Below are 23,959 nucleotides of genomic sequence, written 5' to 3' on the forward strand. Positions count from 1 at the left end.
CAATTTTTTTATTAAGTTCGGATACCCATTTTGCCTTTATATGAAGGGTATTATCTGTTGAATCCAGAATCAGTCTATTATATATTTGTGATATTTGTAAAATGTGTCTTATGTGTCCTTTTTGTTTTTTTATATCAATAAAATACTGTTCCACATTAGTTGGGACTTTTTAAAATATTTCCTTTTCTTTAAGATTTGTAATATAGCTTCTTAATTGTAAGTATCGAAAGAAATCGCTTGATGACAACAGAAGTTTGTCTTTAAGATAAGAAAATGAGTGCATAGTTTTTTTTTTTATTAAATAACTGATCAATTATCATAAGACCCTTATCGCACCATGTTTTAAAAGTGGCATCCCATTTGGATGGTAAGAACTCAAAAATAAATTTGGTTGTACTAGTATTTGGACTGTTATCGTTAGTTTTTTTGTTCGATAAGCTCCATACCTACAAAGAGTTCGTAAAATAATTCTTTATCAAATACTGCAAAGTAATGCTCTGATTGCATTTCTGTACTTCTGTTGTTGCAAGAGATTAACCACAATAAGATATCAGACTTCTGAAGGGGTTTTCTAATGTAAATTAAAGCTGCCACGTGGTGTTGCTTACCTCCATCAGGTGACATTGCCATCCTCTTGCGGAGAGGCGAAGGGGGTCTCTCTTTATCAGAAGGAAAGTACCTTTTCCTATTGCTCCTGTCGGTTTGCTGCTGGTCAAAGAGGAATAAAGAGGTCACTGAACCATCGTGTACTTCTGCGCAGCTCCATGGCCGTGACATTCATGTGTTTTCTCCCATTTACCTTGTTGAGCAGGGTGAGCTTGATGTCCTTATGAGAGCCATATCCTCCTGGAGGACCCATGGGCGGTGGATGCATTGGGTGACCTCGGTTTCCAGATCTAGGCATGTCAGAACTGGCTTTGGATGGGAGACCGGATGGGTCCACTCTCTTTCGCTCGTCTTTGAAAGGCTCGTCTTTCTTTGGTGGTTTACCTGTAAGAGTTACACCACAAAACACAAGTGTGATTATTTATTCTATTATAGACCGCTTTGAGGGATGTAAACAATAATGATGGTCCTAATGAATTTCCTGTATTACACCTCTAATTTTCACAGCATCAAAAAATCCAAAAAGATTCAAATTCTGTTAAATAATGTTATGGCAGCCATATTAACATTAAGATATGATTAAACTGCCTTTTGTTACAGTTATGGTAACAAGGGGGAAATGGGCCAGTGACATTGCCACATTGAAATGGTCTATAATACTGATTGCTTTAGATGATTTATTTTCTGGGTAACACTTTAGATAATGGTCTATTAGTTTACTAGCATAACTAAGTATTAATCATAGACCAACATTAATGATTGCCTTATTAATATCCGAAGTTGTACAAGTTATCATTAGCATTAGTTAACTACTCTGTAACAAAAATGAATGAATAATGTAAAAAATGTATGACTTATTGTTTGTTCCTGCTGGTGAATATATAAGTAATGGACCATTATTTTAAAAGGTTTTAGTTTTGATTTTAGTATAGATTTTAGTAATTCTGAACTTTTCTTTTATTATATTTCTTTCTTTCATACTAAGCATTTATTGATGTTTAACAATTTCATGTTTAAACTTAATTGTATTATATTATTATCAGTGTTTTTTATGACATTTAATTAATGCTGAGCAAAAAATAAATACGATTAATTGCATCCAAAACAAAAGATTGATGTCACAGTATATATGTGTGTGTGTGTGTGTGTGTGTGTGTGTGTGTGTGTGTGTGCACTGTGCAGAATTATGTATATATAAATACACATACGCATGCTCATATTTGAGAAATTGTTTGTTTATATTTAGATCTAAAATATATATGTATATGATTTAAATTATATAGATATTTAAAATTCTAAGTAACAAATTGGTTTGTATAATTTTGTTATTGTTATAATAATACACATATACATTATGTATAAACATATGTTATGTACAAAACCTTTTATTTGTATGAGATTAATCCTGAAAAGGTTTGTATCAATTCCAGTATAACTTTTTGCAATTTTTTTATGTGCTTCTTATTTATTTTTAAATATTATAGCATTATAATATGATTATATACAGTGTAAGAATAATTAAGCATAACCCCATTTTGAAAATGATTATTTTATCCATTTTTCAGTGAATATAGGCAATGTATTTTGTTGCATTTAAGCAAAACAGATTTAATAAACTAATACATTTGTTAAAATAATATTTTAGTCACCAAACATATTTAGAATTTAAAAGACAATACAATTACTTTCAAGCAAAATATTGCAAAAGAAAAATTACAGCCTACAAAATTTCAACTACATTTCTCAGTTTTTTTGTTTTTTTGCTTCTCTTGATTTTTCCTCTTTTTAAAAATGGGATTTTGATATTTGTTTATTTAAATTCAGTATTTAAATTAACCAAAAATTTATTCATATTTTTAATATATTTAAATTTAGAAGTTTAGTGGGGAAAAATATGTTTTTATATACAAGTGTAATCATCTGGAACAAATGACCAAAATCGATCAAGGAAATAAAAGACTTAAGAAGGTTCAAAAAAGCTATCAAAACATGGTTGTTTGATGAAGATAATTAGTTTTCATGATGTTTGAGAGTGTTTTATTTTATATGTTATTTGATTGTGAATTAAGTTGTGGCTGGAGGGACATCCGCTGCGTAAAACTGTGAAAAATGTGGAGGTACTGTTTGTTTTATGCATCATCTGTATTTGTAGCCATACTTTGTTTTATTTAACAGCGATGACCACAATGCAAACAAGCCCAGGGCTTTGTGTTTTTTATCCTTGACAGTTTTTATTTTAAAATGGGATACCTGTGTTTTTGTACAGCTTGTCTAAAATCTGTCAAAAAAATTTGATTCGATTTAAAACTTGTATTTAATATTTTTCTATTACATAAACTTGGCTATACTAGTTTTTGGACTGCTATCGTAAGTCATTTTGGAAGATAAGCTGCAGATTTGGCTTCAGTACTGACTAATCTAATGTATACGCACAACTATAATACTGTATAGCTGTCCATTAAAAATATGAATTTAAAAGAGAGATTTGTGAGGGGTGTACTTATATATGCTGAGCACAGTAACTATTTTCCCGTTTGTAATGTTTACAAACTCAAGTTTACTCAAATGCCCAACAAATGTGAAGCCACTGACAACCAGTACCTCTCTCTTTGTTGGGGCCCCTTTCCCGTGGGGGGCCTCTGTCCTTGCGAGGATGTCCTGGTGTGGGTGAACGGGAGCTGGCGGAGGACACTGGACTGGCCAAATCAGCATACATGTCATCAGAGTCGGCACTCCTGACCGAACTACTGCTGGAGGAGGCTGAGGAGACCGACGACACACTGCTGACCGAAAGAGACCTGCCAAACAGAACATTTAATAGACGGTTCATTATTCGATGTGACACTTGATGGATACAGTCAATATAGATTTAATACAAATGTTATCTATTGTAAGTGCACAATATTTTAACTGCATGGGTACACTAAAATAGAAAAGAAAAAGTCATAAAAAGTTGGCACACTTAAATTAAATTAGTCTTTTGAGAGCTAAAGTGAAGATTTTTTTTACTTTTTGCTTACTTTTTATACATTTAAACAAAAAAACAAAACTTTATTTCAGATAGATAACATAAAACTGGTGGTGGTGTCGAGAGACCCCACCCCTTATGACTGTGAAGCTCTTTAGGTGTATGACCATACACAATAAACGCGCTATATAAATACACATGACATTACATTACATAAAAAAAATACAGTAGAGGTTTTTCAAAGCCTCCCATATTATTATTAATATCGTTAATTTGAAGCGTTAGTTGAAGTGCATTAACACGTTAATTAATTAATGAAGACAATTATTTTATTGTGCAATAATGCAGTTTATATTATTTTAAAGTCAAGATCACTGGCTCTGACTACACGCACCTACAAACAATAGGTCACCGCTGGGGTGGGGTGTCAAACGTTGGCTTGGAATGATCGTCATCACACATCTCATGACTCTCGTGACTCATCATGACACTCGCTCTAGCTCACTCACAGGATGTTTTTTACTTCAAGCAAATACAAATATTTATTCATTGTCCAGTACTAATTTGAAGTGAAGTGTTAAGCATTGTTACCCACACTCGAACATGGTCCTCTGTTCTAGTGCAGTGTTTAGATGCTTCCTTTGTCTGTGAAACACATTTCAGTCTTTACTAATGAGCTGATGATCTGAAACGGGTGTGGAGACATGGATAATGTGTAGTGTTAGTGGTCCTCCAGGAACATGGTTGAGAAACACTGCTCTAGTGCGCACATAGAGGGAAGTGAGAGAGTGCACACACACACAGTGAGCATACACCCAAAGCAGTGGGCAGCTATTGATTCCAGCACTTGGGGAGCATTTAGGTTTTAGGTGCCCAACCCAAGTGCAGCTCCGCTGAGTATGGAAGGTATCACAACCAATCTTCAATTCCTGCCGATAACAAGTCTAACTCCCTAAAAATTAGGCCATAACTGCCCTTTAATATACAGTTGAAGTCAGAATTATTAAACCCCTTGAATTATTAGCCTCACTGTTTATTTTTTTCCCCAATTTAGGTGTAATGGAGAGAAGATTGTTTCACACATTTCTCAACATAATAGTTTTAACTCATTTCTAATAACTGATTTATTTTATCTTTGTTATGATGAAAGTAAATAACATTTTACTAGGTATTTTTCAAGACACTTCTATACAGCCTTAAGTGAAATTTAAAGGCTTAACTAGGTTAATTAGGTTAACTAGTCAAGTTAGGATAATTAGGCAAGTTATTGTATAAAGATGGTTTGTTCTGGAGACTATCGAAAAAATATATAGCTTAAAGGGGCTAATAATTTTGACCTTAAAATGTTTTGAAAAAAAAATTTAGTTAATAGTTGGTATTTTGTTTGAATTAAAATTTACTACATGACCATTAAAAATGTATGTTTTATACAGTATGAAAGGAGCTCGGACTTACTACATCCACCATTTGTCATTATCAGATGACCTACGCACATCTGCTTAACTTCCATTCATGAATTCACTTGCTTTGCATCATGGGATAGCGTAGCATCCATCAGATGCGCACTTCAGAATCTCGCCGGAAGTAGTAGGTAGATTACTTTTACCTACTGTTTCTCAAATACTATGAATTCAGACTAACTGAATTTAATGTACTATATAGTATGAATATGTGCAATTTTGGATGTAACCATGGAATATAGCCAGAAAAAAGTCTATTTGCAGCTTTTGAGAATCAATATCAAATCAGCCACTTAAAAAATAACTTTTTTTGGCACAGGCCTAGTTGGAACACTGTGTTGCGACATACCTAGACTTGTGGGATCCGGACCGGGAGGCTGAGGCAGAGGAGGAACGAGATCTTGAGCGTGAGCTGGAGCCAGAATAACTGCTGCCACTTACACTGCCGCTCACTGTTCGCCTGCAAGAGAAACAGACAGAAACCCAGTCAAAATATCAGTCATGCACTGGAGATACTAGTATAGTTAGTTAATATTTAGCTAGTGTACAAGTATAGTTAGTGTACTAGCATGCACTAGAGACACTAGTACAGTGCAGTTCAAGAACAAATGACTGCTTACTACAGGCGACAGATTTAGTTTAGTCTGAAGCAGTTTAGTTATAGAACGAGCTCATATGAACTCGAGGAGGGAGTGAATTAATCAATCTGAACATAAAGATTCAAAGATTTTTTAAACATTTTTTTATGATCAAGACCACAGATGAGTTCTGCAGTCATTCAAAAATATTCAAGCATAAAATCCAAAGCAAAGGGAAGCATCTGTCACATTTTTCTGCGTCACCACACACAATGTTCCTCTTTACAAAAAAAACTGCACAAAATAACACATTAAACGGAAGCTAGTAATTAAAATGTATACCGAGAAAGTAGGCCACAAAAAATTACAAAATGAACTATAAGCTTGTATTACATTTAGCATATGAACTACCTTTTCATCTGCGCTCAAAGGGATTTTTTTCATTCAACTAATCTTTTCCCTCAAATTTGATTTTCCCCTTATTTTCTTAATAATCATTTTCCTGGATTCTGCTTTAGTTTTTCTCTGTTATTACCAACCCTGAAACATAAAATAAGTTAATTATTCATTAGTAGGGATGCACCGATATGGATTTTTTGGCCGATACAGATAACTCTTCATACTTGGAGATATATATTGGATATATATAGGCCGATAGCTATAAATATTTCAAAATGTTATATTTTTATCCAGCAAACTTCATAAAAGATTGACATGCTCTTATGAACTGAAGAGTCTATACTCAAAAAAAAAAAAAAAAAAAGCTATAATTTCAAAATTGCAAGGTGATTATAAAGACTCATTTTCCAGATTTCACATAAATCAGCATGCAAAATATAAATTTCCTTTTCTTCATAGCAAACTAACATGCAACTTGACTGTTGCATAAAAATAATAGGTTAAATAACAAAATGGGATTTAATTAACAAGCAAGTTAAATAAATTTTAAACAAAATGAAAATGAAAAGGCTAAGGACTAAAACCAGCTCAAAAGTTCCTGAATAATACATGTTACAGTAATGTACATATGTAATGTCCAAATAAGAGGTGTTTTAACAGTTCAGAGCCACCGTACAAGCGAAAAGCTAGATTCATCCTATTTGGCGTTTTAGATTCTTTTGAACACATGTAGGTGCTGCTTGTCAGTCAGACAACGCTTCTGTGTTTGTTCTTGCTGTGAATTGCGGGAAAAAATGATCGATGAAAAGTTTAGATAAACCGCTTTGAGTTACACTCAACTGTAGGCGGAGCATCTAAGCATTGAGCACAGATGACTTTATGACAAACACAGAGCATAATATAAAGACAGAATGTGTGACGAGTTGAGAGCTCCTACGCTGGATTCAGTGGCCGGCGCACCGCACCTCTCCCCCGTGCTGCTCTAAAGGCTGTCAGATCAGTGTGTGTGGGTGTGTGTGGTGACAGCCCTTACGCAGGCTTTTATAATCAATATGAATATTCCGATCTAACTGAATAAATTTTTACATCAACAACACATGGCAAGCAATGCATTGATAATAACAAATAATCATATTAGATTACAAACAGCCCAACGAGTTGTTTAGCACGTGTGCATCGCTGCTGTGATGTTTACACATGTAATATTTTTCAGAGGCGATTTAATGCAAAATACACAATGACACTCAAACAAACATCTCTACAATGATAAGGAACATGGTTATTAACGCACAGCAATACCACATGAAGGACGGACTTTAAAGAAATAAACAATGTGAGGAAAGCTCCATTAAAGTGCACTGGACAAGTCTATGTGGAGCCAGGCAAACTGTTTATTCGAGTCTCAAAAAATTCGATTAGCTCCGCTATGATGTTATTTCACTGACAAATGTCGTGAGCCAAGAGCGCATTCATGTAATACAAGCGAGGGAATCTCTGCTTGTGCACCGATTTCCTTTGTTTGTGGACAATCTCAAAATTTGTTTTTCTCAATCTCAAATATGAACTGCTCCCACACAAATTTTCTTGTGCGCTCTCAGTAAACTGTTTCCCTCTTCCTTTCGTGCTTTTTGCTATGATTTTTACAAGTACACTATTTATTACCAATAGCCAAAATATTAAAATAGACTTACATAACACAATTTTAATCTAATAAACCATCCCATTTTGGCTGTATGTTGTATGATGAGATATTTCCAGTTTCAAACACTTAAAAAGACACAGAGAATAGTTTTATTTTAAATACATTTATTACACATCCAAAAGGTGCACCATACTAATAAAATAAAATAAAAAAATTAAATATAACTAATGCAAGCAGATATGTAACTGTGCTTACAACATTTGTCAGTGAAATATTGCCATACTCCGCCAGCCCAAACACATCGATGACATTTCATTCGCCGCGCACACTGAGATTGGCTATTGCAAGTTGACCTTTTTTGTAGTTGTAATACCGCAAATTACAATTGGACTAGTGAAATAAAGAACTACAACACCACGAAAACCTAGCAACAACAACAAAAAAAAGAATTTAAATGAGCATTAGATATAGCGTTACATGGACTTCAGAAAAATAAGACCTGTGCAAAAATATTTAAGACCTAGAACAGCGAATTTAAGACTTTTTAAGGCCTTAAATTTTTTAAAACATTACATTAACTGATAAACATTCTGCAAATCTCTCCACGTTTTCCACAATGCATTGCAACCACATGTGTGTTCATGCAACTTTGGTGAATAAAAAATCTTTGACTACAAAATAAAAAAAAATAAAAAAACGTGTCAGATCACATGCTTCAAGAGTTCAGTAATGATAGAAAAGTACAGAGAGCTGGCAGTCCTTTAGTGAAAACCTGAACACTTTTTTGGCAAAGCACCCATACAAATTCCTGCCTGTGTAAACAGACGTTTTTTTTTTTTCTTATGTTAAACTGTTGAAAATTGTACCCTGCTGCTTTAGAAAGATGATGAAACAATACACCTTTTCATAAGCTTCCAGCATTTCAAAAGTATTAAACAAAAAGAAAAATCTAAACTGTAGAATATTCTGTTGACAAACATTTCTTTAGCAATGGGATATATGCACACAGACTTTTAATTTCAGTCAGCCAGCCCTAGGGCATCCAGTAATTTTTCATCCCATACAAAAATTGACGCGTTTAAGACCTGATTTCTTTAAATAACAGCAAGCTTTACTGCCTGGCTGAGATATAACATAAAGCGGGTATCAGACCAAACAAGACGCTGCAAAAAAAATGATATTTTCCCTCACCATGTCTTTAAAACATGAAAATTAATGTTACCCCAGTATTTTCAAAGAAATTTCAGTGCTGGCCTGCTGCTAATGATGACGCCTGAATTTAAACAATCTTTTTTCTCTTTGTATGCTTTAACAACTAAATGGATGCTTAGGTCTATTTAACCGAGTGTATTGTAATTAGATTAACCTCCATTGAAAAGTCACATAAAGCTTTTACCAGAAGATCATCATTGACTGAAAAACACTAGCTGTGCATATAGCCCATTTATAACAGAGCATACTGTTGAAGTAGCAGTAGTACTTATGTTTATTGCCATATCATCACCATTTGTTGTAACATGGCTTATAAAATTGAATGGTTGAACACTTTAAAATAATGTTAAATAAGTTATTTATATACTTTCCCTTACTATCTTACAGCTTTTATTAATAATCATAGTTTAACATTTACTAATGCAAATCCAAAGTACTTGTTGACATTACCTAATGCACAAGAAAAAAATTATTTATGTTCATTAACTAACAATAACAAAGATGAATAAATATTCTAATAGATGTATTGTTGATGTTATTAAATACACTAACTAGGGTCGCAGTTATGAAAAATCATAATTGTTGATTATTCCATTGAAACTGTAATTGTAATTATTACAAATGTACATTTATTTTTGTTTTCATTTAGTATTAAATAGCTTTTTTAACCACTGTTTGAAGCAACTGCATGCCATTATATCATATATAAAAATAACAATAATAATAAACAATCATGGATATTCTTATTGCAACAAATGTCAATGTTATGGTGGTTTAGTTCCTTTAAAAACGCATGAAAAATATGCATGAAAGTGAATATTATAATCAAATGTTATACTGAACACTGTATATAAACTTTACTGTATAAACTAAAATAAACAAGAGCAGGGAGTGAGCTTGTCTTTTGTATGTTTACAAGAAAAATTGTAAGTTTTTAGGGTCCATGAATACATCTCTAAAAATTCAATTCAGCAAATGTCCACAATGTCATTCAAGTATAGCTAAATTGACACAATGCAAATACTAAATGTTTGTATCTTGACTTAAAAAGACTTATGTACCTTACATCAACCAAAAGGATTTTTCAAATCAGTTTTTTTTAAAACTGTAATCTTTTATAAAATTGTGTTCTTTTGTGCGCAATCAGACTTAATTCCACAAAAACGAGAAAAAGAAAGATCTTTCAGATATGGCAAGTTACCAACAACCCACAACACCAAAACCACAGAGCAACAACCTCCTCCAGGTTTTGCATGGGCAAGTACCAGCAACACTTCCAGATGTTCCTGAACAGCATCTGGTCGAACGCCAATGACATAACGACAGTTGATAATAAAGATGACAAGTCACAAAAACCTCTTTGTGCTGAAGCATTAGGAGCAACCAGCGGGACAGGAGATTTTCCTGAACGCCCACACAGGGTATTCCACATCCACAGTGAAACCTCACTCTCACTGCTGCAGGTCACAGAGCTGTGACACAAGCTTCCCTGTAGTGGAAAGAGGATTTCTAGACACACACACAGACGTATTCAGTGTTGAGCCTAGACACTGGTGAGTGGGTAATGGTTCCTATGCAAATCCACTCTAAACAAATGTCAAATCAACCGCAAAAAGAAGGAGAGAAAAAACAACAACAACACAAGCATACTATCAAGCAATGAACAAAAAGTCCAGCTCTTATGGTGATGCAATACTTTAACCCAAGAGAAAAATTTGCTGTGTATCACATAATATGTAGGTCATTGCATGCACCCCTCCTCTTTCTCTTAGAAAAAACGAACTAAAAAGATTTAATAAATAAATGGATGAATACAAAAACATTACACAAATCCATCAAATAAATCACCATGAAATGCAAAAATACCAAAAGCAATAATCATAATATGTAAAGATCTAGAATAGTTTGAACAAGCTTTTACAATTATATCAATTACTATTAGACAGTTGCCTTACTGTAAATAAACATTCAACTGTTCTGTATAAGTCAATTCAGAGAAGCAAAGTAGCTATTTGTTGTTAAAGCAATCATATTTTCTACTAAAATGACACTATGTTGAAAAACATGAAAGTATACAGTATACAAAAGGTTTTTATTTTAAGTAAAACATTATTCTATATAATTCCATGTTAACTAGTTTACATGTATTATAACGATCATTCATTATTTTATTTTATTTTATTTATTAATCTGGGGTCATCACAGCGGTATGAACTGCCAACTTATTCAGCATATGTTTTACGCAGCAGATGCCGTTCCAGCTGCAACCCATACACTACAAACAGTTTAGCTCACCAAATTCACATATATCCAGGCCTTGACATTAACACCCGCCAAACCACGGGGAAAGTCATAAGCGGGTAGATTTCAGCAGTGGTGGGTAAGACAGACACTTCCACTAGCCACTTTGGGCTGGTTGAAAATAATTTTACTGGATAATAATTCTTAAAAGCAGGGTTCGACAATAAGGATGGTCCAATATGCATGCAAAGACGATCTTAGAATTGACAAGCAACACGACTGGCAAAAATAATTGCGTTTGCGCGAGCAATAGAAAGTAGGTGAATACCGAATGAGAGGATAACCACTCGCGCTAACAGTTGAGGTGATGCGTGCGACTGTTTAAAACGCTTGCGCGCTCCCGTTGCCTTGCGTGAAGCAACTGTGTCTAGAAACACAACTGATGTGATCAGTTCTCTTTCTAATAGACTAGACAAAAATTAATGAACATGCACCCACAGTCTTGCTGCTTTCAAGAGTTCCAGATTTGTCTTTTTGTAAGCAGCACTGGTTGCTTTCCCTTTAACCTTTCTTTGAACAGATTATTTATGTGTGTGTGTGTGTGTGATCATCCTTTCATCAGATGGTATGTTTTTTCCTGCTTTCTTTTGTGTTTACATGGTAAATTATCATTTTTTACAATAATATTGCTTTAATGAGAGATTAAATCCCCATTTATGTGTAGTTAACTGGTGATCTGGCACCTTAAGGCAGGACAGATTACTGTGAAAATGCTTTGTTAAATAAAAAGTACAGTATACAGCTATTTTTTGCTTGTTTAAAAGAAATAATTAATTGTTTATGTTTGGTGTGGTCGGAGATAAATTTGTTAAATCCTTCATTTTGAGCTCTAAAAATTATGTGAAATAAAAACTAATTGTAATACTATAAAACTATTATGCATTTGCTCATGAAAATTGACGCATGTGGATATAACGCAAAATCTAAATCAAGTAATTTCTGCATGTCAAAGTCATATTTATGGGTATAAAATATATTTTCCCAACAATAAAATTGTGGCTAGTGAAAATGGTGAGTGGCTAGTAATGTTGGAAAACTACTAGCCACAGTGTTTGGTAATCAAAAAAGATAATGTCAAGCCCTGCCGATATCGCATGTCTTTGGACTGTGGAGTGGAGCACCTGGAGGAAGCCCACGCGAACACGGGGAGAATATTATTAAGATGATGAATCAAAACATTTTTCAAGGTGCAGTAGGTGATTGTGGTCAGAAACATTTTTTGTTGTTCTGGTAGAAAGTCTCTTCACATTCCAATATTAATAAATAAAGTAAATTATCTAAATGTATTTATGTGTATTTTTATTTTCTGTTTGAGGCATAAAACTAAAAAATGTTTATCCAATACAAAATTGTTGGGCAGACAATTTCCATAATTCTGATAAGTAGCCCAAACTGTCTGTCAACTAATGTAGATTTGTACCCCGTTCACACAGACAGATCCTCCATTTGCGCGTTCTCTCACTCCACGTTCACTTGTAAACAAGAGAGCAACATCGGTAAAAACAAATGCTGAATCAATATTGGATTTGAAAGAAAGATGCACCATGGCTGAAGTATTTCTTTTAGACATGTAACGTTATGTTTTAAAACCATTTTAGTCACGTAAAGCTGATGTAGATTGTGTTGTGTTATGAATGGGTTATATAAATGGAAGTGTTGTTCAGCTACTGAAATGTTCCAGCCAAAGACTGATGCGTCTATTTTCAGTTTCATAAAGTTCCTTTTACAGCATTGATAATGTAGATTTTTATTTAGTTTAACAACATAACATAAGTAAATAGCGCTATTCAGCCTAGCCTGCTTTACTGAGGAACCTGTGACACTCGCCCTATATTGTTTACCATGCTACTTTAAATATTCGGTCTGAAATAGGATGCAAGTATGGCTTAGTAGTAAGTGTTATTCCTTCACGCCACTGGGCAAACACCAATAAGCATACAGTGGCTGCTTTAGGACAAAGCGTGTGAGACAGTGAGACCAGTGATCCTTGCATGGATGAAATATTGCACATTATGACAAGTTTTGCTTGCTAAACAACTGAAAACATGCTAGATATAACACAATTTTTCATTGAGAATTGTAGTATTACAACGTTTTCTAACTGGGGAATGACATGATCTAGTAGGTCATCTTTAATGTGCGCGTTTGTGATTTCAGGAGGCGTGGAACGGCAGGGGAGGAATTGTGTTTCAAACTTATTACGCTAACTGGTTAGCAGTTAGGCAGATCAATTACTGCACCATTAATAAATCTTAAAAGAAACTATTGCATGTTTGACTCAAATGTAAAAGAGTGTAGTTTCTATTGTCTATACATCAGGGATTCGAAGCTGTCAAATAGATAAATTACTTTTCAGACATAATAAAAACAAAATTAAGGATGTAATTAGTCATTATTTGCTTACTTTTTTAAAGCACCCTACCAAGTACTGTGATAGTTAGTGGCAGAACATAAGGCAAGCTGTACCTGCGAGGTGGGTTGTGCTGCTGTCGTTCTTTCTTGCGTCCTTCTCTCATATTGGGTGGCTCTCTGGGCTCTCGGGGGCCAGGAGGTCTTCCGGGTGGACGGGGGTTTGGGGGTTTTACTGCCTCTGTAATTGGCTTGGGTGGTTTCCCTGGCTGTTCAGGCAATGATGGGCTGGGCATCACTTTGGGAGGCCCTTTGTCCCTGCGAGGAGGTGGCAGAGCACCAGGCTTCAACGGGTGGCTGAATGAAAAAATGCAATTTCGTGCACATGCAGTGAGTGAACGGCAGGAATAGATATGACAAATATAACTAGAAATAAACAAATATAGCTTCGTAACTAATTCTAAACCACATTATACACGTTTCAAATAACATTTGATCAATTATTCAAATTCTTACCTCAAACTTTGTAGTGTATATATTTTTAAAAAATATTTTAAATGAGCTAAAAACAAGTTCATTTACCCTTTTGCTGCAGCAGGAGGCTGTTCAGCTTTGTTCTTGTTAGCATTTCTTTGTGCCGAGGGGCTCGGAGAGGGTGAAGAAGAAAATGATCCCGATCTAGACAATGAAAAATAAAGCTTTTAATAACAGCAACCATTCACAGTAAAAGTTCTGGGAGTCATAATAAGTTAGCATGACTAATCATGACATTAATGTAAACTGTAATGTCTTGCCTAGAGCGGCTCCCGCTGAAGGAGCTGTGCTGAGAAGAGTGGCTTGAGTAGGAACTCATCGAAGATGACCGTGAACGAGATCGAGAGCGGGAAGAGCCAGAACCCGTGAATGAAGAGGACCGGGATGAAGACCTGAAATGTTATAGAAAGCAAGAGCTAAAAACATCACAATATGGATTAAAAGGAGGGCTTACCCTAAAACAAACATTTCAAAAAATAAAAAATTCAATCAATGCTCATGTTTACCAATCTTGACTGGCTTTCTTGAGTCAAACAAAAGTTGCTTCTGATTTTGTCTATATACAAGTCAATTGTGTCCAAAACAACATTAGATCTAACATAATTTTATTTCATAGCAAATTACAAACACTGAAATCAAATGCTATATAGTTGGTGCTACATTTGGTTTGAAACGTCAAAACTGGTAGTTAAAAAAGTAAAATAGACGTATATACTATGAATGAAATTCAGTAGTGCTACATCAGCCATTTGGTTTAGGCATAAACAGAAAATCTGATGCATTTAGTAAACAAAACGTGAGATCTTTCAAGAGTTTTGAAGTCACAGTCTGATTGGTTGAATTCTAAATGATTTACGTGAGCTGTAGTTTTACATTCTACACGGTCCACATGACAGCAAACAACCACATATAGGACAAAAAGCCATGTCACAAGGCCGTCAACTAAACAATGGGTTTTCAGAAGTTGTCCCTGGTCAAAAAAACACGCATAGAAATCCAGTCCTTCTGCTGACAGTGTGAAGGTCAAGCTATACAAGACTATGTCCCACGTATTGCCCAGGTGTTGTTACCCCCCCCCTGAGGCCAAGATGTTTCAATAGGAGCTCTGCATGCTTGGAGTTTTTTCCAGGCGCTATAAGTTGAAGAATGCTAATTTTTGAGCAAACACATCACACGTCAATGTCACTTTTGACCCTGCGGTGTACTCTAATTACAGTGGATTTTGATTGTTTCTATTGTCCGAGGTGTCAGCCAAGCTTAGTGCTTGTCAAAAAAGTGCCTAAAGATCAACATTTAAGCTTTTTTTAATCGTCTTTTTTACCAATACTCAAATTTTTTGCTGATTTATTTTAAATATAGATATTAAATAAATGTTTCTGGCCCTCTAACACACACACATACAAAATCAAATACAATCTAAAGCTATCAATACATTTTTACATTAAAAACATTATCAATACATTTTTTACATTAAAAAATGTCATGTGAAATACTTTACCAGTGCTGTTGGGGATGTTTTCATCCACTCTGGGGTGGTTTTGAGGTATAATTTTGAGTTAGATAATTTTTTTAAAAACATGATAGAAGAATTCAACATGTCTTAAAGGAAAAGTTTCGAGTGAATTTTTGATGCATAAGGGGGTGATCACACCATACGCGCTAACAACCACAAGCATTTTGAGCGCTGCTTATGCGCGTCGCGTGCCCTGCACGCTTGGCACTTTAACCGCCTGCTACGCCTCGAATTTTTGCCCTTGCGTGCAGAGCGCTCTCAGCAGAAAAAAAGTCAACTCTGAGCGAAAAAAGCATGTTATGTCAACATTACATGTGTTTGTGTTGTCAAGACAACAATGGAGACTTTTGAAGACGGAGGAGAGACTAGTGGTTACTGCTGTGGGTTACCCAGAGCTGTATGACTTCACAAATGATGTATTTTACAATATTATTCATTATTAAAATTATATTAATATTAACAGCAACACTCTCGCACAATATTCAGCTGATTCAGTCATTGACTATCGACATGAAAAAGGGCACCGCACTACTTTTTTTCTTGTTCGGTGTGATCGGCCCCTTAGAAGTTAAAATGCACACCTATAAATCAATTACTCATTCTTTCCTAAAAAAAATAAAATAGGCCTATAAACTACTGTGTATTGCAACAAGTATATTACAACTAGTTATATTATTAAACATATATTTTTTTTTATTTCCCTAAGATTTAGAACCAGGTTTTAGTGACCTTGCAATAGTCAAAAACACATAATTTTCCATTCTTGTATGTAAAAAGTCCCAAATACAAGTGTTTTTGCAAGGCCATTCAAATATATTGCTCATTTCTAACTAGGCATGGGATAATAACCATTTTCAAGGTATACAATGGTTTGGAAAAATCAAGGTTTTAATCTCGCCAAAATTTTCTGTTATACCGTTCCTAAGGTATATGTACATTTTTTTTGCTTTGTTTTTTAGTATCTTCACTAGTGAAGACAGCAGAAGTCAATGATTCTTTGAAATATTTAGCCTGATGTGTTTACTGTTCAAAAATATTCTAAATGTTTCTCAGAATATAATATATTGGCTGAGTCCAAAATCACATACTACTCAGTAGGTACTGCATTTGAAAATGTGTTTACAACTCGACCAATAGAAAAGTACGTTCTCTATAAAGTATGAATGTAAGAAGTATGAATAGCTTAGCGTATATCGGATGTGCACTTCAGAATCTCACTAGAATTAGTAGGTCATCCAGGTACTTCTCACATACTGTTTTTCAATTCCTATGAATTCTGACATACTACTCGGCTCTCTTTATATTTTTAGCCTACTATATAGTATGGAAGTATGCGACTTCGGAAGCAACCTTTGTGTTCAAATTGGAAAAAAAGTTCTTGTTTTTTGCCCAGACATTTAAAAAGTATATACAATACTGCGAAACAGTGATATTTTTATCCAAGTTTATCTTACCGTTAGAATCTTATACTGGCTCATGCCTATCTCTAACATCTGATAGCAGCAGAATGATCGCAGCTACGGACAGCTGCTGTGTTAGGAGAGCAGAGATGACTCACACCTGCACACATCATTTACCCCTTCACGTGTTATAGCGTTGCTGATGAGCAGACCTGCGACTTGCTCTGTGTGTATATTCGTAAACAAACACTTGCTATCGGTTCATGAGATTGGCCAGATTGGAGAGTACCGATCAGGTCATGAAAAGTGATTATCGGCCGATACCGATCTCCGGCCAATCGATCAGAGCATCTCTATTGATGGTGCCAACTGAACTGTAAAAATGACCAATTTTTGCTCCTCCAAACAGGGAAAACCACCGACAAACAAGAATGCATGACTACATTGTGTCAAGGCTTTGCCATTTTTATGAAAGTCAATGGGGCAAAAAGAGCCCCTAACATAACAAAAGGGCATTCAATTTGAACAAATCAACAAGAGTTAACTCTAATTTCGATCAACTTTTTCTTAGAATAAAAAACCCTTATGGGCTGCTTTTACTAACTGTGAATAACAGTTAGGGATGTCAAAAATCACAGATTATAGTAGCAATCAGTACTGTAAATTTAAAAATGGAAATTTCCTGCTAACATACATATGTGCAGTTTGTTAAACACCAGTAAATGTCAATTGTGTTCACATACTGAACAGATATGATTGTGATTGGTGTCAATCAATGATCCCTGTAGCCAATAAGAGAGAAATTACACCAATGTTTTTCTCAGTAGCGCAATGACACGTGTCTTACCTAGATGAATTGGAAAGGGAAACTGATGATCCAGATGGCCTATGTCGCCTACGGCCACGTGGAGGAGAGCCCATGAAGCCTGGTCGTCTTCTAGGAGACTTAGACCGGCACCAGGGGTCGTTCCATTCATCTGGCCTCTTGGTCACCGAGAGCATGTCCTTCTTGGTTGGTGGCTCCATTGGCCCTCTGTAAGGAATAGCAGAGAAAGAGAATTTCAATAATGCATCTATAGTCTTTCTTTATTTGGCAAACATCTCAGTCCTTTAACAATACAAACAACTGCAATTTTTAGAATGAAAACCAAATGTTTGCCATTAGCAGGCTGATTTTCTACTTTCTCTGTTAAAAAATAAGCTGCGTCATTGAAATGGTAAAGTCAGTATAGATTTGATACCATGTGAGTCTTCTTTAAACAAGAAAATACCTGTTCATTTCCTGAAAAACAATAGAAACCCCCCCAAAATCAGCAAATGCTGTTATCAGATATCTTCACATAAACACTACTGTGCGATGTTAATTTTCAGTGCCATACGTTACACACCAAGTGATCATGGTGAGGCCGATTTGCTATAATGGAATTTTTGAGATTTAACTTCAGGTAAAATTACAGCAAATTGTAATGCATAGATGCAATGTTTACGGTTGCAGCAGGGTATTCACTTCTCTCTTTCGAAGCAATCTTTTCATCAGGAAGCTTAAGCTGCCAACAAACTTCTCATAAGTATCAAATGTCTCTTCTGTCATTGGTTCGTGTGAATACCTTATGTAAGTCTTTGTAACCAAAAGTATGCATGACTTTCCCTATTATTCCGACAAAACATACTTGTTAATCTTAATCAGTCAGGTGATATTCAAGGACAATTTCTTAGCACTCTTGGTGTCTTTAGGAAAGTTTTCACAAGATGAGCTCAAACATCAAGGCTTTTTAAATTTATGTCAACTGATCGGTTGTGAGAAGCCCCATCTTTAATTTGTCAGCTGTCACAAGTGATAAATAAAGAGCACAATTTGTCATAGGACTGCATAGCTTAACTGTTTGTTTTGTGGAAAAAAGAAAAAGAAAGTCGTCCAGTAACATTTTCAATCAGTACTATCAATCTCAGTGCTTTCCATACATAGATTTTACTTGAGCGGGCGGCCCAGGTATATTAACGGTTGCCCAAGTATATTTGGTGATATTTATTTTTTTATTATTATCGTCTTTTACATTTTTTTGTATCTGGCCAATAGCCAAACACCCACCATCGACTAACTAGTGGAAAATCTCCTCTTGCCTTACACGTTGTGTGTGCGCAAGACAATCTCATGTGCTCTGCAAAGACTCACATAGACATGCCTTTTTGGGACTAAAAAATGCATCTGTCCGGGGTTTCTAAATTTCCTAAAATGTTCGAGATTCAGCTTTTGGTTTCGCTTTCTAAGCTATCGTCATTTTTATTTAAAGTCTTTAAAAACATTATATAATTAAGACTTTGATCTAAACGACTCAAGTAAACTTTTCAATCCCCTCAAAAAGGGCGAAATTACATCTAAACTGGCTGCAAAATATATGTACAACATTACAAAAGGTTAATTAACTCATTTGCCTTACTTAAACCGACACTTTTTATTGTTATTATTATACTTTTTAGATTTTTAGTACATAGACGTTTTTATTCCTTCATGAAATTTTTAAAATTTGAAGATGTTGATTTATTACATATTTTATACGTAAGTAACATGCTTTGAGAATACTGTACACAATGTCAGCAGCAGATTTTACCCGTCAGTGGGTGCACATGGCTCCTGATCAGAATAAAAGAACAAATAGCGGATTTCTTTTTTTCTTTCAAGAGACTTAAAAAACAAAAGAAAAGAAACAGTGTCATAAATAAAAACATTGCAAAAAATCACTTTTTTGTGGCATGTAGGTAACCATGTGCTGTGGGTAAAAGTACAGCGAGTATACTTCAAACATGTGGGAAGCACTGAATCTGATATGGCACCTTAAACCTATACACTTAAATGGGATACAGCACATTCTCTGAGCTAACCTGTGTAAAAATGGTGATGAAAAACACTGGCACCTCGGTGAACATCTTAATCGAACTAGATTTGCCTTGACTGTAATTCACTCTTTGTGCTGTTTCTATATAAAGATAAAGAGCAGAGACTACACAGCAAGTCTAAGAACAATGTCCAACGTTTACACATTAATTTGTGTGAATAAGCACTTCAGACAATGCGATTAAAGTGTTTAAATATCTTATTACTCTAATTTAACTCTGTCTATAACACTTAAAGTTATATGACTCTGGATTTATAATTCTAAGCCTAGTTTGATCAGTTTGAACTAGAGGTCTCGATATATCACAAATATCACAATATTTATCCAGGAAAATCAAGATTCTTTCAAATGTTTTGCTGTATTATTAACATCAAGTAGACAATAATACATTTTTACAGATTAGGGACATCATCAGAGTGAGAAATTGTCCCCTTTAAAGTCCCCATGAACTAGAAGCTGCAACCATTTTTTTTTGTCTGTATTGTGACACAGTTCCTAGAGAAACTGAATATTAAATAAGAAAACTGGGCCTGGCTTGTTTTTTTGTACTACAAGTTGAATGGATGTAGTAAAGTACGCATTTCATTTAGAAAAATTGGGAAAGGGGTTTGGGGAGATATATTACAACCTTACATGCTTAATCTCCTCAGGTGAGCATGCTTGGGGGAAAAAAAGCACAGCCACATATGCCATTAATGTTTAACCGGCGAGGAGTTAAAACAAATAAGACTAACACATTAAGTTCCATGACTAATTCTATGAATTGCATGAGTGTATATTGGATGTGAATTTCTGGCATGATGTAAAACAGTTATATTGAGACAGAGGTGCCAGTATTGCAACAGGTACAATGAGCACAATATTACAATATTTTTTTCAAAAGCAGATTGCGAATACTTGATCATTTACATTTACATTTAGTCATTTAGCAGACACTTTTATCCAAAGCGACTTACAAATGAGGACAAGGAAGCAATTTACACAACTATAAGAGCAACAATGAATAAGTGCTATAGGCAAGTTTCAGGTCTATAAAGTCTAAGAAGGAAAGTATTAGTAATTTTTTTTTTTTTTTTTAGTAATTTAGTTTTATTTTTTATTTTATTTTTATTTTGAGCACAGTTAGTGGTATATCCAGAGAGGCAATTGCAGATTACATCATAAAACATCATATCACACACTGCAAGATTGAACAGTGTGGTGTTTGAATGAAGTCAATTTTATTGTTTAAAAGCTCAGCATGGCAGACTATCAGGGGCTATTCACAGTTTTAAAAATGTATAAAACAATTAGCGATGTATTTATTAGCCATATCTGCCACATATACCCCGTATTGGTATTGGTATGTTTAGCAGCCCTTGGATAATATGATAAATAAATAATGTATTTTTCAAATTAGTAAAATAATAATAAAACCTTTTTTATGCATTAAATAGGCAAGTTGCCATCAAATTAATTTTTATTAGTTAAGAAATCGAGATCCCAATTTAGCAAAAGCTTCAATATTCATGCACATCTTGTCAGAGAAAAGGTGCTCAGTCATCACTAGTAAATTTCATACAAAGGCCAGAGGGCGCTCTTGCATGGAAACTGCAAATACCCTGCTAAAAACATTTTATTTAATGTGGTATTTCCACATGCTTTAAGATGTTAGGTTAGCAGCAACACAAAGCCCTAGCTCACATATAATCTACGCAAACAACTGTCAATCCGCAGAGTGGTTCTCAGATTTCATTACTGTGTTGATTACATTTTCCACGATTTAAGGTTATTGCACACTGAATTCGAAAATTTCGCACATTAAAAAATATATTCACTGTCACAATGCCTCCAAAACTTTCGTCCATCTTAAAAAAAAAAAAAAAAAAAAAAAAAAAAAAATATATATATATATATATATATATATATATATATATATATATATATATATATATATATATATATATCGATCGAACCGGGTTAGATTTTTTTCTGCTTTTCACATCCGAATAATCGCTTTGAGAAGTGTTTTGGCAGTTCAAAGCTACCGTACAAGCGAAAAGCAAAATACAGAATGTCGTTATTTTAGCAACAAATAACTTTATGACAAACACAGTGCATAAAATAAAGACAGAATGTGGCAGACAGTTGAGAACCCCTGTATGCTGGATTTAGTGACTGGCGCATCTCTGCCCTGTGGGAGGGTGTGTATGTGTGTGTCCATACATATTCTGGCGCAGCTCTTTGATAATGAGCTGAACTCTCCTTCCTCAATGCAGGATTGGATGAACACAACATGCAGCCTATTCCTCTTTCTTCTTCTCCTTTGGAGAAGAGAACAAAAAAAAAAAAAAAAAAAAAAAAAAAAAAAAAAAATCGCTGCTTGAACTGATTTGGAAATGTTTTTTCGTAATGGATTAATACGCATAGGACGCATAGGAATTTTTCGCATGTGAATACGAAAAAAAAAACGCATACGAAAATTTCTGCCTTCAGTGTGCAAAGACCTTTACTCTGTGTAGTAAACGCTGTACAATCTGAAAACAGCTGCTGGAGATTTACAGCTGATTACAGAGCCGGCTTTACTGCAAAAATGCACAAAGAAAGGGGAGGAAAAAAACACATTCGATTAAAAAGCAGCCCTAAGCATATACTTGCAATGAGCCTGATTTGCAGCTATCAGACTGATACCTCATATGAGCAGTTACTCAATATTTAATGACACAGATTAAATTTTGGGCCACAAAAACTTGATTGGGACATCCCTAGCCTTTAGTGTAAATCGTTTTGTCAAGGAAATATTGTGGCCTATTTGCTCTATAGTAACAAAATAATAACCGCTTACCTTAATATGCAATTCACTTTTTCCATGAGTAATACTGAATTAACAGTGTTATGTCTGAGTTGTACTTGGCCGCCATTCAAACACCATACCAGAAAACACAGATAACATAAATGAAATGGAGACACCACCTCATATTTCCCACACAGTTCCTGTTCTGCAAAGTTAGTAAACAGTTGTTTCCGGCAACTTGATGCCTAGTTTACAATCTTAAGTTTGTTTATTTCCCCAAGAGGATTTCCCCAGCATTTGAGCTTCATGAGGTGATAACCATTAATAATATTTAGAAATTATGTCGTCATTTTTGTTTGTGGCTTGCTCCCTTATAATCACTTATATGTGAATTTCTCTGGATATTTATTGATGGAGCTCTTCTAAATCAGACTCAATTTCTCAGAAAAGGTGGAAAAAGTTTCTCATTCCGTTCTGGCAGATTAAACTTGTCAAGTACATAACATTAGCAGCAATGCCTGACCAGTTGAACCTCCAGTAACCATATGGGCACGTTGAATTTCTCTGGATATTCCAGTTCAAATGCAATATTGAGCAGCAGTTAAAAGTGTGGGAGTTTTTGAAAGAGTTGCTCATTAATCCTCAGCTTAATTAAACATTCTTACATTAAGCTATTAGCTAAACTGAGGTATTTCCACATGATGTACACTAAAGTATGCCTTGAAATGACTAACGTGATTCAGCTAAGCACCTGGAATGTCCTTTCGGGTGATGTTAAAGTAAACAAACTTGAGACTATGTATTGCAGGGTATCTAAAAATAGAACAGACAGGCCGAGCTATTTTTAGATGTAGAATCTGAGCTCATTTATAATTTCCTGTTTGTAGGGAAAAAAAGGAAGCACATCATTCTGTGAAGAAAGTGCATGCAGATGTGTAACACGGCAAATCCCCAGACTAAAAAAAGGGTATGTGTTTCGTGTAACTGCATAAACATTTTTTTAACATCTCAAAGCATGCTATCAGATTTAAGGTCATGTTTTTTGAATATGCAGTTTTACATTTAGAAATAGGTCTAAAATAGCCTGCGAATGCATTTTTATGAAGACTTCTAAGAATAAATGCATTATATAATCCATGCGACAGAAGTTATATAGCAATATGTTAAATGACAGCACATCAAAAGTAAAAAAAAATTAAAAAGCTATTTATACACTCAAAGTCTGACTTTATTTGATCAAAAATAAAGTAAAAATGTTATATTGTAAGTAAGTACCACTTTCTATTTTATCTGGAATGTTTCCAAACGTAAACGTGTGTAAAAGATTTAC

General features: G+C 34.7%; 1 protein-coding gene across 17 annotated transcripts in view; it reads right to left on the reverse strand.

The window, feature by feature from the left end:
- zc3h18 (zinc finger CCCH-type containing 18) overlaps positions 1–23,959 on the reverse strand; it is a 67,729-nt gene that overhangs the window by 4,586 nt on the left and 39,184 nt on the right. For 5 of the 17 annotated variants that reach the window (XM_087292053.1, XM_087292049.1, XM_087292054.1 and 2 more), the window contains 8 exon segments: positions 17,810–17,995; positions 14,310–14,441; positions 14,098–14,193; positions 13,633–13,872; positions 5,384–5,494; positions 3,208–3,404; positions 800–990; positions 609–708 (listed from right to left, as the gene is read on the reverse strand). In XM_087292053.1, coding sequence (XP_087148179.1) covers positions 609–708; positions 800–990; positions 3,208–3,404; positions 5,384–5,494; positions 13,633–13,872; positions 14,098–14,193; positions 14,310–14,441; positions 17,810–17,995 — 1,253 coding nt within the window. 17 annotated transcript variants of the gene reach the window in all.

The sequence above is a fragment of the Danio rerio genome, chromosome 18, assembly GCF_052040795.2.
Source record: "Danio rerio strain M-AB ecotype USA chromosome 18, GRCz13ab, whole genome shotgun sequence".
Classification (NCBI taxonomy): Eukaryota; Metazoa; Chordata; class Actinopteri; order Cypriniformes; family Danionidae; genus Danio; species Danio rerio.